Source organism: Myotis brandtii, unplaced genomic scaffold, assembly GCF_000412655.1.
Source record: "Myotis brandtii unplaced genomic scaffold, ASM41265v1 scaffold470, whole genome shotgun sequence".
NCBI lineage: Eukaryota > Metazoa > Chordata > Mammalia > Chiroptera > Vespertilionidae > Myotis > Myotis brandtii.
Window position 1 is genome coordinate 2440092 of NW_005367953.1, and position 14671 is coordinate 2454762.

A 14671-nucleotide genomic window follows, 5' to 3' on the forward strand; every position below is an offset into this window, starting at 1 on the left:
AAAAAAAAAAAAAAATTTAAAAAAAAAAAAAGGTGCAGTGTTGTAGGAGTCAACCCGCCATGGGGATCAGAAACGAGATGCATCCAGGCCAGAAGAAGAGCGGAAATTAAGCTTAACGTAGTAATAAAATACAGCTTTCACTGTGTGGGGCTTGTTGCAATTTACAAAGCACGTTCACAAGTATCATGTTATTTTAGGCCTCAGATGAGTGGCTCAGGAAGTATTAGTACCCTATTTTCAAATGTGCAAGAAATCTCAGCAAAGTCTGAGAGACAGAGTGATTTACCCTCGAGAGTAGTGAACCAGGGTGCAGGGTTGGTGTCCTACCTTTAAGAACAGAGCTTTTTCCCCGACTGGCATGGGTCAGTGGTTGGACGTCGACCTATGAGCCAGGAGGTCATGGTTCGATTCCTATTTAAGGCACATGCCTGGGTTGAAGGTTTGATCTCCATTGCGGGGAGGGGGGGGGTGTGCAGGAGGCAGCCAATCAATGAATCTCTCTCATCACTGATGTTTCTCTCTCTCTCCCTCCCCCTTCCTGTCTGGAATCAATAAAAATTAAAAAAAAAAAAACCAGCCCTAGCCGGTTTGGCTCAGTGGATAGAGCGACAGCCTGCAGATCGAAGGGTCCCGGGTTCGATTCCGATTAAGAGCACATACCTTGGTTGCAGGCTCCTCCCCGGCCCAGGCTCTGGTTGGGGTGTGTGCAGGAGGCAATCAATCGATGTGTTTCTCTCACATCAATGTTTCTCTCTGTCTTTCTCTCTCTTCCATTCCCCCTAAAAAAAAAAAAATCAATGAAAAAGATATCCTCTAGTGAGGATTAACAACAACAAAAAAAGAACAGCACTTTTTCCCATAACTCTGTGATCCTTATGGAGGGTCCAGGGGCTGCTGAGACAAGAGGGCTGCCCTTCCCTTCCCTTCCCTTCCCTTCCCCCTTGACCTCTGGACACATCCTCGTAACGCCAGTCATGTTCCCATGGAAATCACTTACAATGGCAGCCTGTTCAGAAATGCAGCAGCGATTATCTGCAGCTTGGTTGGGTTCTTGCTTTTGTAAAACCTGCACTCTGTCCTTTAAAGGGGTCAAGTTTAACAGGCAGCCCTTTTTGTCTTAACAATTGACACACACACAAAAATACAGAGCAAAGAATTGTCTTTGGGGCGGGGGGGAACAATTGTCTAACCAGGCTTTCATTTATTTAGCCCTCCCTCCTTTTTTATTGTTTCCCTCTCATCTACCTTTTTCCACTGTGTGCTGCTGAATTTGGCCAGGCCAAATTATGTTTTATTCTCAGCCTGAGTAAGAAATTATCAAGGTGTATAGTCTGACCAACAAAGGTCCCATCCTACCAGTGCAATTGGAAGTTTCAAGTTTATACAGACACCACTCCCTCCCAGCATGTTTTTGTCCTAAGAAATCCCATAGAGCAGAATTCTTGGGTAGACAAGAAAGACATTTTCTCACAAGAGCAGCAGTAGTGATAAGAAAGTGGTCAAATGGTGCTTGAAATTTTGCACAAAGATCCGTGAGAGACCAGGCGCTGGGCTACAAACCCACAGCTCAGCTCTTTTTCGCATCCAGGCAATAGCCTGCTGTTTTCCCAGGTGGCTCTGAATGAGACAGGGGAATGCAGGGGCCATTTGTCACTGCCCCAGGTGCAATAGTCATGCCAGTTGGTACACGCAGCCTGCAGGGCCCACTCCTGCCCACGTCTGGATCGAGGCCTCTGGGCTTCCTTTTGATGGAGATTGGGGAGAACATGTTCCCTTCTATGCTCCTCCACCTGAGCCAATGATTAGATTCACTCCTTTGGGGCTGGCACCAATTCAGCCCTCCTGACCATGATCAAAGGTGCCCATGCTCTGTGTGATTCCTTCCACTCCATTTTCAACTCAAGAAACAGGGTGTTTTGTTTTGTTTTTGTGGAGGAGGTGGGGGTAGAGGGATTGAGCAAAAAAGAGAGAGAAAAGACAGCTTTTTTAGAAGTGTGGAGATTCAATATGCCAGTCTTAGAATCTCAAGGTTATACTGGTCAATGGATGTGCTGGTGTGCCCTTCAGTGCATGCTGGACTGGAGTCTCACTTCAGCCAGGTCCTAAGTTGGGCTCAGGGTTCTGCAGAGATGCACAAGGAAAGAGTCAGGGCTTGCTTGCAGGAGAAGGCAAAGTAGAGGAGCCTTGTGTTCCTTTTTGCCCAACTCAGTGCCTGGCGCCCACTGTGAATGGAATAAACTGATGAGATAGATGGCTGATAATAGCCCTGATGCCTTTGAGAAGAGAAGTGAACTGAAGTACATCGTCCAGAAGTCAAATTACAGATATAAAATAAGATTAAAGGAAACGCTGCTTTCTAGAATTGTTTTAAGGGTATTTCATTGCAAAATGAGGTTATGCATTTAGAACTACTTCCTTTGATGAGGACTTAGTCTAGGTTATAAGTAAATGAACTTGGAGGCATTATGCGCCTGAGAGACCTAAGCACTGACAGCCCTGGTCTCATGGTCTCACTCTGTGCATCCCTCCTCCGCCTTCTTCCGATTCCATCCAGTGTAGGGAGGACGCGTTTGGCTCTCTGAGTTGGAATTATGCAAAACCCCAAAATAGACGCTCAAAGTGCACCCAGACATAATGATTCCATGCGGCAAGAAGGTCACTGTGTCTGCTTTTCCTGCCAAGACACCCCTGGCTCTTAATCTATGGCTGCCTTGTGAAGCAAGAGAGCTGTGCCAGGAAGTTACACTCTGTGACTGTGAGGCATCATGAGAATTTAAAATCATGTCAATGGGGTTTTATAAGGGCAAGTCAAGGGAGTAGGATTAGACATAGTTTTAGAAGACGGTCTTTGAACATCCTTTTTTTCTGTGGCCTGAGAGCTACCATAACTCAGTTAAAATAAAATAAAAACCACATTATCTGGCCCCAGCTGCACATCCACTCCACCCTGCCAATTCTGCCAAAAATTAAAAAGACAGCCACCCAAAAAGTGTACTGTGATTATCTGAGTGGTGAGGTTATGAGTTAGTTTTATTGTTTTCTTTGTGCTTTTCTGTACTTTCCATAGCATATACTTCCTGGTTTTCTGATGCTAAAAAAACAACAACAACAACAACAACTCCTATTTAAAAAGCAAAACTATACTAGCTGATTGTTTAGGTATGTTCCTTGAATGCTCAGTAAGTACCTGGTGGTTGAGAAGCCCACCAGAGTCATGACAATGGCAGCCCTGCCTCTTCCCCCATCTCAGGACTCGGAATAGAGTTGGTGTTCACAGCCCTGTTGAGGTTCCAAAAGGCTCCTGGAGAGGCCAGACCGCAGACCCTGAGAGGACTCGTGGCAGCCAAGGAGCACAGGAAAGGGCGCGTGCTGAGCCAGACACCTCCGCAACAAGGAAAGGATTCCATTCCCATCCGTTGTCTTTGGTGGTCAGGCCTGCTTGACACGTGCTTGTTGGGAGGGACAGTGTCAGCTCAGTTCATCTGGAAACACTACATTCTCATCCTAAGAATGTCCAGTTGGTGCACATTTTTTTAGAAATTGGGAAGATCCTGTTTTCCAGACTTATAGGAGTCAAGTAAAGTGTAATAAGTAGAGACATATATCTGGGAGCAAACAACCTTTTCAAGAATTTCAAAAATTCTCTTAGGGTTCGGGGGGAAGATTCATTTAGACTTGGGGCCTTGACCATTCAGACTGGTTATTGACCATGAACTCCATCTGCCAACCAACCCTGCCTCTATCTAGGTCGTGTCGGGCTCAGAAACTTGAGGGGAACAGGCTGAGCAGAAATGGCCTGTATGGACTGGGAAACTATGTCATCTCACCCTTAGACATAAATAATTCCACTAGAAAGCCCTCTATTTCTTACACATCACATGAGATTTAATATTGTATGTAGTGGGGTTCCTTACTCCAGTGGGCCTCACTGCCTTGAACTTGAGGTCAAATTCAAGCCCATGCCACACAGATCAGAAACGGAATTCCTAGCAGTTTGCATGATAGACTATGTGTCAGGGAGCTAAGGCTGTCATTAAGAATGGATTATTATTGTGGGTTTTGTTTTTTTTGTTTTTGTTTTTTTGGTTAATCCTCACCCGAGGATATTTTTCCATTGATTTTTAGAGTGGAAGGGAGAAGGAGAGACAGAAACATCAATGTGAGAGAGATATATTGATTGGTTGCCTCCTACACGCACCCTGACCAGGGCTGGGGAACCTTAACTTAGGTATGTGCCCTTGACCGGAATCTAACCCAGGACCCTTCAGTCTGTGGGCTAATGCTCTATCCACTGAGCCAAACTGGCTAGGGTAAGAATGGATTATTTTTAATAGGCAGTAGAGATCTCACTTATCAGTTTCTTCCATACTCCTATGTGTTCCTTTATGACAATGCAGTGTCCATAGATTTTAGGTAGTACATAAATAAACAAAACTCAATACTAGTGTATTTATTGTAATGTCTATTAGGAAAAAAATGTAATAAGATCATCCAACTAGTCATTTTATTAATAACTTTACTTAAGACTAAAGAAAATAGGTTAAGTTTTTAAGGGAGGTTAATTTTCAAGACATAAGTAGATAATCCTATATAATAAAACCCTAATATGCAAATCGACCAAACAGAACGACCAGTTGCTATGATGTGCACTGACCACCAGGGGGCAAGACGCTCAACGCAGGAGCTGGCCCCTGGTGGCCAGTGTGCTCCCACAGGGCCAGCTCACCGCTGGCGAGCACAGCGGCAGTAGCGGGAGCCTCTCCCACCTCCGCTATTGGCAGGTGGTAAGGAGCGAGGGGTCCAGGACTGCGAGAGCCCAGACTGTGAAAGGGATGTCTGACTGCCAACAGGGATCGGGCCTAAGCCAGCAGGTGGACATACCCTGAGGGGTCTCAGACTGCGAGAGGGCACAGGACAGGCTGAGTGACCCCCCTCCCCTCCAGTGCATGATTTTCATGCACAGGGCCTCTAGTTGTATTATAAGCAGAGATATAGCAAAAGTCAGAATGGTTGTACATTAATTCAATGATTCATGTTTGGCAAATATTGTCCTACAAGGTGTTAGTTGGCCAGATTTTTTTTTATTTTTTTCTCTCTCTCTCTCTTTTTATTAATCTTAGTATCTTAGAATGAAACTGCATGGGGAATAAATTGCTTCCAAGAATAAAATAGTTGCGATCAGTAATAATGATTCTAGTAATTTTTAGAGAGTGTCAACAAAGACTTACTGCTTCTCTGGTGCAGAGCGGGAGAGCTGCTTATCTTCTCTTCCGATCTAGCTTTGGAGCCATCATTCCCTCCTCTCTCCCAGAGCAGGGATCCTAATGTTTATGTACGCTGACATGCTCGCTGTCTTGTTCAGAGCTACCTCCACTGTTTCTTGTGACTTCTGTGTGTGTGCGCGTGCATATTAAATGGTAACAAGATAATGAGCCACGTCTAGGCTACCCCTGTTATTTATATTAAATAATGACACGATGATGTTGGTAGCCTGTAATTCTCCATTTCCTATTAACCACCCTGCCCAAGTAAACTGTTTTCTGATCTCTCTTAGATGGAAATCCTGTATGAATGCGGAAGCCATTAGCAGAGTAATTGCTGTCTGTTACCATGACAACCAGCCGCTGCAGTCACCTGCCAGAAGTGCTGCCAGACTGCACCAGCTCAACTGTGCCCCTGGTGAAGACTGTGGAGGATTGTGGCAGCCTAGTGAATGGGCAGCCACAGTATGTCATGCAAGTTTCGGCCAAGGACGGGCAGCTGCTGTCAACAGTAGTACGGACTCTTGCCACCCAGAGGTAGTACCACAATTAACATTAAAATAAATGAACGTGTAATTGATCCGAAGGACCCTTTGTCAGATGGGAAAAAAGGGGAATGTAATTAGTGCTCAGGTCTTTGTGTCAGGTGAGAGGTGGTAGGGGAGAGGGTGGGGGCGGGGAGACTACACAAGTTCTGTTTCTATAGCAATAGGGTATAAGCTAAAATTCACGAATTTCGCTTAAAGACACACTTGCAGAGAGCCGGGCAGGGAAGGATCCCACAAGACAGAGTCCCTTGCTTTACATTTATTTTGACATTGCAACAGTAATTACACTCATTGTCTCCAGGCAGTGACAAAGATAACCCTATGTTAGAATAGAATGAAGGAGGCACTGATTTCAGGTGACTGAGCCAAAGTAATTGGATTTGTGGGTAAAACCTTTGAAGTGCTACTCCTGGTGTGCATGCCAATCAGCACTGCTTGATAGGAGCACTTACCAGGGCCACTTCCTGGGCATGTCTCTTCTCTGGCACATCCCCCTTGGGGACCTCTTCTATTGCTCCCTCCTTTGCTCCTCATGGGCCCCCCATGATCCTTCATACACACCCTGCCCTATGAAATTTACTATTGTTAAAATCCCCACACTTGTCTCCCCTGAGTGATGAACCAAAGCAAAGCTAAAGGCTTTCAACAGCCCAGAAGTGGCTTATTCAGGCCAATACTTTGTCCCTGGAGGTCTCTTCTTGTGCTGTTGCTGCCCAGTGACAGATTGACAGCTACAGGCTGCCTGGCCAATAAGTACACCCTGGCTTCTCCAGCTTTCTTTCAAAATGGGTAAGTGGGACTTGACCTATGGATGTAACATGTATATCCGCACTGGACTTGCCTCCTGATATCAGGGCTGACTCTTCTAACCCTGAAATGTGGGTCTGTCACTCACACCTGGACCACATACCTTGGTCTGAGCAATTTAGCCAACCCCTCCAATGTAGATACAGGTCCACAGATCTGAGCATGTGCCTGCAGCACGACCGCTGGTCCACTGCCACATTTTCTATTGCCTTCAGCCTGGACGTGGTGTCCGCCAGACATGGACTCACACATCCATGCATGTCATAAACATTGTCCATGTACTTTCAATTTGTGCTGCTATGGCAAAGGGAAGTCATGGAGGGGAAGGAAGTCAATATATATTTTTCTACCTCTTGAGAAGCTTCTACACAATTGTTAGGACTCAGAATACAATGAGGCAGTGAGCATCATTGCTCATCTGTGAACTGAGACAGATAGCTGATGTGTACCTGTCACCCTTGCAGGCATCAAACACTTCGGTTGATTGGGAACAACAGTCTACAGCACTAAAATGAGACTTGTGAGCCCCGGTGTGTGTATGTGCATGTGTGTGTGTGTGTGTGTGTGTGGAATTTATGTGTTCTCTCATCACGTAGTAATGTAAATGAGAAGTGGCTCATGCAAGTGGCTCAATGTGAATGAAGGAGGCCGTTGATAAAGAGGGAGAAAAAGTCAACTCTTTAAACTTTTATTGTCCTGCCCCTGAGCATGAGTGAGTGTTTTGGGCAAGTGAGAAAGAGGTCCTTTTCTCTTTTAATCCCCTTTTAGCTTTCACTCATTCCCAGGATCATCCCTGGAAAGGCCTGTCGGAAATGGCAGTGTGTCTATGACTGTTTCCATTTGGACCAAAGATGGTGTCAGAGAGTGGTGGCCACTCTCATCTTTGGGGGACAGGAAGAGGCAGGGGAGAGCGGGTAAAGAGGTTGGTCCTCAGGTTGGCACATGCAATGATGACATACTTTAAAATCTAATGCCCAATAAAGGAGAGTTTGAGCAATATAAAAACATGTCGATCAGAAAGAGATAGTCCTCTTAGTGGATACAGGACACCGTATCCACTGAGAAGTGAGGTCATCTTTGCTTGACCCTTCCAATGGCTGCTGGTTTTTGGCCGTTATTTGATTTCCATGACCTGAATTTTTCTACGAGTGAAAACAGCATTAACTCAGCTGGTCCCAATTCTAAGCTTCTCATCTGGATTATCTTTTCTCATCCTCACAATCACCATATGAGGAAGGCACCATTCTCTATACCCATTTTAGAGATGAGGAAACTAAAGTACAGAGAGATGATGTTACTTGTCCAAAGCTGGCCACCTGGTAAGTAGCAAGCTGGTGTTCGAGCCCAGGCCACTAGATGCCAGAGCCTGCCACACGAACCACTATATCAGGTGCCTCCACAAAACATGCACGGGTGATTTTTTTCAAGTTAAAGGCAGAGCTCTAGACAGAGGCCACCTCGGTAAAAGGTGTCCTCTCATTACTCGCTTTCAGCTTAGTGTCCTTAACATCCCAGAGAGCATCCTACGAAAGTCCTGCTACTCAGCTTTGTGCTGTGGCTCAGACCGCCCTTCTGTGTGGCGGTTTGGGGTTGGCAGCCAGTTTACTCCCCTCTTCTCAGCCTCACACCCATTGAAAGCAGAAATGAAAGGAACCTCTGGGTATTCAAGTGTCCTGGCCAGGTTTTAAAAACAGTTTGTCCAGAAATTACAATTGGTATCACTTCAAAGCAATTTCTGTCCTTAATGGCGAGGGATGGTTTTTATTTTTTAATTGGTGTTTGCCTGGATTACGTCTGTACCCAAGGCAAAAATAGCATGCTGCTTGTTTTTACTCACTTTTGGTCCTGGACCACTCCCCATTTCTTTGTATTGGCAAAAGTAGATGCTGGAGGACCATGGCACTGGCCCCACTGCCAAGTACAAGTGTAGATCTAGGGTTTTGTTTTGTTTTGTTTTGTTTTGTTTTGTTTTGTTAATCCTTACCCATTTCTTTTTAAAGAGAATGGAAGGGAGGGGGAGAAACATTGATGTGAGAGAGACACATCGATTGGTTGCTTTCCGTACACCTCGGATAGAGCCTGCAACCAAGGTATGTGCCCTTGACTGGAATAGGACCCGGAACCCTTCAGTCCTTGGGCCGACGCTCTATCCACTGAGCCAAATCGACTAGGGCTAGATCTCGGGTTTTAAAGCAGTTGTCTTTTCTGAGCAGCTGCCACTGGGGAGGGGTGAAGGACACAGAGCCAGAGGACCATCCGCGTGGCAGTGGTTTTTAGCCCAGTGACCAGTAGGTGCCCCTCCTCTCTTGCAGCCCCTTCAATGACCGGCCGATGTGCAGGATCTGCCACGAGGGCAGCAGCCAAGAGGACTTGCTCTCTCCATGTGAATGTACGGGGACCTTGGGGACAATTCATCGGAGCTGCCTGGAGCACTGGCTGTCATCCTCAAACACCAGCTACTGTGAACTCTGCCACTTCAGGTTTGCAGTCGAGCGCAAACCCAGGCCGTTAGTGGAGGTCAGTAATTGGGGCACGTCCCGAAAACTTAGCTCTAATGAGCAAATGATGTCTGCTTTTATGCCCAGATCACAAACCCTGTGCAGCTTCACTGAAGCACGGAAATAGCTTTGCGTGAGAGTGTGTGTGAGAGTGTGTGCGTGCGTAGGTGACACAGACGGAGAGAACTCACTAGCTCATTCAGGAGCAGCAGTAGAAAGTTGACCTCCCTGAGGTGGAGACAGGAGAAGCAACCAATCAATGGGTGTATTCTGAAAGGTCTTTATGAAAAAGTATTGCTGCATAGTGGTTTGAATAGTTCCGTGACCTATGTAAGTTACTTCACCTCTTGGAAGTGCTATGAGGATTAAATGAGTTAATGTTTATAAAGCACTTAGTAGAATACTGGGTATACAAGTGTTTGAATTTTTTTTTTCAATCTCTCCCAGGAAATTTATACAAGTGTTTTTCGATTAATAACCTAGTATTAGAATCTCTTTTCTTAAAAGGTGGTGTTATCAAGCCAACGGTTAAAATGGTGGGACATTCTCTTTTATGTTTTAGGAGCCACATGATTCTTCTTTAGACCAAGGGTCTGGTCTTGTATGAGCTGGGGAATTGGAAAATATCATTGGGCTAATTTTGCCCTCTCTCCTACCCTCGATTTCTACCAGCCAATTAAAAATTGGATCTTGGCAACAATAAATATTCTAATACATTATGAAAGAGACCCAAGACAATGTGCCTATAATCCAGACATGCTAGTATCCTTCTCCTTACTTTAACAGCTGGCCCAGCACAACTTTGGCATTAAACTAAAGCTGGAAATCAAGAAGCCCTTCTGGAGGACTATTTAAAACAGTGTGTTAGCGCCTTGGCACTCAAGGCTCTGGAGAGCTCTGCATATGTGTTCTCTTGGGTTTGACCTTGAAATTTTAATCAGGACCTTGAAACTGAGGCCTGTTTTAGCGATGGCTTGCTTGCCAAATGGCACAAATTTATTTGACTTGCCCCAATAAACTCTATGCTTTTTTTTAAGACTCTGGATCAAGTGACCTCTTAATTTAGCCATCTTGCTGCTTGACAACCACTCTCAGAAATTCATATTTATAGCTTGCCCATCAGGGATTTGGCCCTCTGCCACATTCACTGGGATTTACATGTCAGAACTTCTCTGCAGACGGGGGAATATAATTAAATAATAAACAAAGGAGATGAAGATTTCTCAAGCCCAATGGCAAAATTTAAAAAGAAGCCTATTTCCCCTCTCTAGAAACTTTTGGGAACTTCCCCAAGTTGATATGGCAGCTTCCCCGGGCAAGCTGGCTCCCCACAGTAAGAAAACCCTGCTTCAGTGGGCTGCATCCAATGGCCTGCTTTACTAGTACCTCCCAGTAAAGAAGACTTGGCTTTTGCTTGGGAAAAACCCCAGGGTATTATGGGTGTTATATAACAAAGGAGTGTGTGTGTGTGTGTGTGTGTGTATGTACACACATGCACACAACTTCGTTTTCTCATATTACACCCGTGTTGTATCACCCAGGGAACCCACTGACTCCCAGAGAAGGAAACCTATCCACACAGATGTCTGTCGGGACACAGACAGACTCCAGAATCTTAGGCGACTGTCATTAAATGAGGAAACAAGGCAAATGACCTTGAGAATGTGTGAGGTGCTCTTCAAGATTTAGGGCTTCGCCTACAAAAACTTCACCCAAACGGTCGCGGGTGGTGAAATTTTCATTGCACAAATGGAATGTGACGTTTTTCAGAGTTAATGATGATTGAACAAGTTGAAAGTGAAAGGCAAACCTTCTCAAGCCGGGGGAGGCTGGCCGTTTGATCATCCCATGGCAAGATGAACTTGCTGTTTGACCACAAGCAATAAAAAGAAGTTGTCTTTGGTTTCTCAGCTGGAGGACAAATGAGAACCAGGTGCAGGGAGATTTTTAAACAGATGACATTACTAACTGACTTTCCCCCTCACCACAGGAAGGGTTTATCATAGTGACCATTGCTTCTCAGTACGTTTACCTCCAGATAAACATGAATCTGTTAAGTAAATCATCAAAACCTGCCAATTTGGGTGAAGCATTAAAGGTTGTTACTTTGTTTCTCATTTTCACTCTTTTAATTGCTTTAATCATTACTTTATTTACCAGTCAGGTCTGCCTTCTCATTAAAGCAAGAAAATTCCATAACATTTAATTTTAAAATCGATGTGGTAATAGCAGCTCCTGTTGCTAGAGGAAGCAGTTGGAAAAGTCATTTATAAATTTTATTTGTCAGCACCCAGACGTTAACATTGGTTGGAATTACTTTAACACCTCAGACTCCCACTCTTCAGTAACTCAGTCCTCATTCAACATGGCCCTTTATCCCCCCCTTTTTTTGTTCCATTTTTTTATTGAATTTATTGGGGTGACATTGATTAATACAATTATACAGGTTTCAGATGTACAGTTCTTTAATATATCATCTGTATATTGTATTGTGTGTTCACCACCCCAAGTCAAGCCTCCTTCCATCAGCATTTATACTCCTTCCCCCCTCCTACCTCCCCCACTGACCCTGTCCCTTGATCCTCTTTAACACCACTATTCCAAAGACACTTCTCCTTCACTTCCTTTCCTGAACTCTCTGCAGCCAGCAGTTGGAAGTTCATTTTTAACAGGTTGGGAACCTGGTACCTAAACATGGGCTGCTACATAGAGTCTTTCCTCTCCCTCCCCACAAAAGAGTGAGTTTCTATTCATAATAGCGAATCAATGAGCTGGTTTTTGTTGTTATTGTTGTTGTTAATCCTCACCCGAGGATATTTTTCCATTGATTTTTAGAGGGAGTAGAAGGGAAGGGGAGAGACAGAGAGAGAAACAACTATGTGAGAGAGACACATCAATTGGTTGCCTCCCACATGTACCCTGACTGGGGCTGGGGATCGACCAGAACTGAACACAGGACACTTCAGTCCATGGGCCAAGGCTCTGTCTACTGAGCCAGACCGGCTAGGGCAATGGGCTGGTTTTTATTAGCATGTCCAAACTGAGCATCACCTCCCCACTTTACCACTGACCGTCTGGGTGGGGTGGCTCAGTTTCTCTGAGCTGAAGTATGAAGGAAGATGAGCTAGGAGCTCTCCCTGATATCCTTGGTCTCTATAAGGCTCTATAAGGCTGAAGGTCCAAGGCTATAGGTCTTCTGAGGAAAAAAAAATTCGCTCTGCACTTAAAAGACTACCTTGTATGCCCTGGCCCGTGTTGCTCAATGGTTATAGTGTCCCGTGCACCAAAGGGTCTTGGGTTCGATTCCCAGTCAAGGGCACATACCTGGGTTGCAGGTTCAATCCGCAGCCCCCAGTCAGGGTGTCGGGGTGTGTGTGGAAGGCAACCAATTGTGTCTCTCTCACATCAATGTTCTTTTATCTCTCTCTCTCTCTCTCTCTCCCCCTCCCACTCTCCCTCCCTTCCACTGTTTCTAAAAGTCAATGAAAAAACATCCTCAGGTAGGAATTAACAAACAATAAAAGGATACTTTGTGTGGTATATAATTTATACCTCAAGATGATTGTGTGTGCATGTTTGTGTGAGTGTGTGTCTAGTTACCTGCCTACCTACATGGCCAGACTACATCTTTTTAGTCTCTTTTGGTAAATTCATTGCCCTAAATATTTTCTTGTTGTTAAATAAGCCAGTATAACAAGAGTTAGTTTCAACCCAAGAGCTACATCTGGATCATCTGGTTTTCTCTAGACATGGGTAAATGTCCTGTACAGTCCAGCTGATATAAATCTCATAAGGTCTGCATCCAATCAGGTAAAGCTTGGAAGGAAAATATTCAAACTGTACATAGAAAGAAGGAAGAGCAGGTATAACCCATGTGTTTCCTCTCTGCACAGCTGGCACAGCTAGCATGCCTCTCGTGAAGGCTACATATTTTCTGTTGGTGATGTGTCAATTTGTGAGATGAATTATCCCCAAGAATAATGACCTGGTAGAAGGCAGTCAACAGACATGCACTAACCATAAAAGGATTCCCTGAATGACCAGCCTGGGCGGTTTTATAGTCTCCTTCCTGCTCATTTTCAGTTTTCCTCATTTCTCTGAGTTGAACTCTGATACCGTTCCTTTATAAGGGTAAAATAGAGCAAACCAATAAAAATACCATGGCTTGTTTCCCAAAGTCGTGTGCCTTGACTCCAGCCTGCAGCTGTGATTGCACATCTGACTGAGCAGGTTGCCAAGGAAGTCCATCTTCCTATGTGCAAATAGCGTGCTTGCAACATCAGTTTCTGGTGATGGGAGTAACTGCTTTTCCTAAGACGTGTATCAGTAACACCCAGCCTTGCCCGGCAAACACTTGAAGTCATAGATCAGCTCCACAAGGTCGTGATTAAAATGAAACAGCCAGGAAGTGGTGGAAATCTGGAGGAAAGGCTTCCCAGGACCTGTCCTTCCTCCAATCAGGGAGACGCGGTGATTGTTCACAGGCGGAGTGATTAGGTTTTCGTATTTCTGTTTCCTTGACGCAAACCCCGCTGACTGATAAGAATCGTATGAACAATTTAAAAGTTGTTCCCTGTGAATCAGAGGTTTAGCTGAATTGAAAGGGAGTGTTTTCACACACATCAGTTACTCAGAATAATGGGATGTAAAGCTAGGGAGATGAGGATGGGGGATTTTTTTCAAACGCTTTATTTATGATTATTTTTGTAAGTCACGGGAGGAAGCTGGTCCTAAAGCGTGCCCTGGATTCAGTGTAATCTCCAGCAACACAGCAGGGAGCAGAGTTGAACTGCTGAGAAGTCACTTTGTGCCTTGGCACTTGCTAGTTAATACATTTAAGACTTCACTTAAACCTTCCTAATATATACATATCAGACTCAGGTGGCGACATTGCTCGACTCTTATTGTAGTGAGCTTTTGGGTTTTTTTAAGTTAATATATTCATTTAAGTAAAAATATGAGCTTGTGGTTTCAGAGTATTTATTTTCATCAGCAAGCCCTCGTACCATTGGGGTAATTAGGAAATGACAGTATAGGGGGTATAAACTGATTCAAGGCGATTCCCAGGCATGAGGACCACCTATTCCATTCCTTGAAGGAAGGCGGGCAAGTTCCCCTCTTCACAGCATGTGACAGACAACCAGGAAGCACTTGCTCATTATATAAATGGATGGAGAACCTCCCCTCCTCCCATTGCAAGCCATATATCGTATTCTTGGCCTATGATTATAAATCAAAGAAACCGACCCCTTGCCCTTACAGTTTAAGACAGACTCCGTTGGACAAGGGCTTTTATATAATACAAACTAGCAACACTGCTTTGAGCAACACAGCAATGTGGTGATTCTGACAGTCCTTTCTCCCACGCAGTCATCAGTCTTCCCTCCAGTTGTAAGGAAAGGCAGGTGGCAGGAGCCCCTCACAGTGCAGTGCCTGGCAGGCCTGAGAGAAGTGTGGTGGGGGTGGGGCGATCGGGCCAAATCAGAAAGATTCAGGCCCAGCTAGTATTTGTCAAGCTTTCGGGAACATAAGCACTGTGCAGGCAAACACTTCACCA

At 44.9% G+C, this 14671-nt stretch overlaps 1 protein-coding gene across 4 annotated transcripts in view; it reads left to right on the forward strand.

The window, feature by feature from the left end:
- Positions 1 to 14671, forward strand: part of MARCH3 (membrane-associated ring finger (C3HC4) 3, E3 ubiquitin protein ligase) — a 105340-nt gene that overhangs the window by 63222 nt on the left and 27447 nt on the right. For all 4 annotated transcript variants that reach the window (XM_014547321.1, XM_014547322.1, XM_014547324.1 and 1 more), the window contains 2 exons: positions 5555 to 5798; positions 8929 to 9133. In XM_014547321.1, the coding sequence (XP_014402807.1) occupies positions 5611 to 5798; positions 8929 to 9133 (393 nt within the window). In that variant the 5' untranslated portion in view covers positions 5555 to 5610. The remainder of the gene's footprint in view (positions 1 to 5554; positions 5799 to 8928; positions 9134 to 14671) is intronic.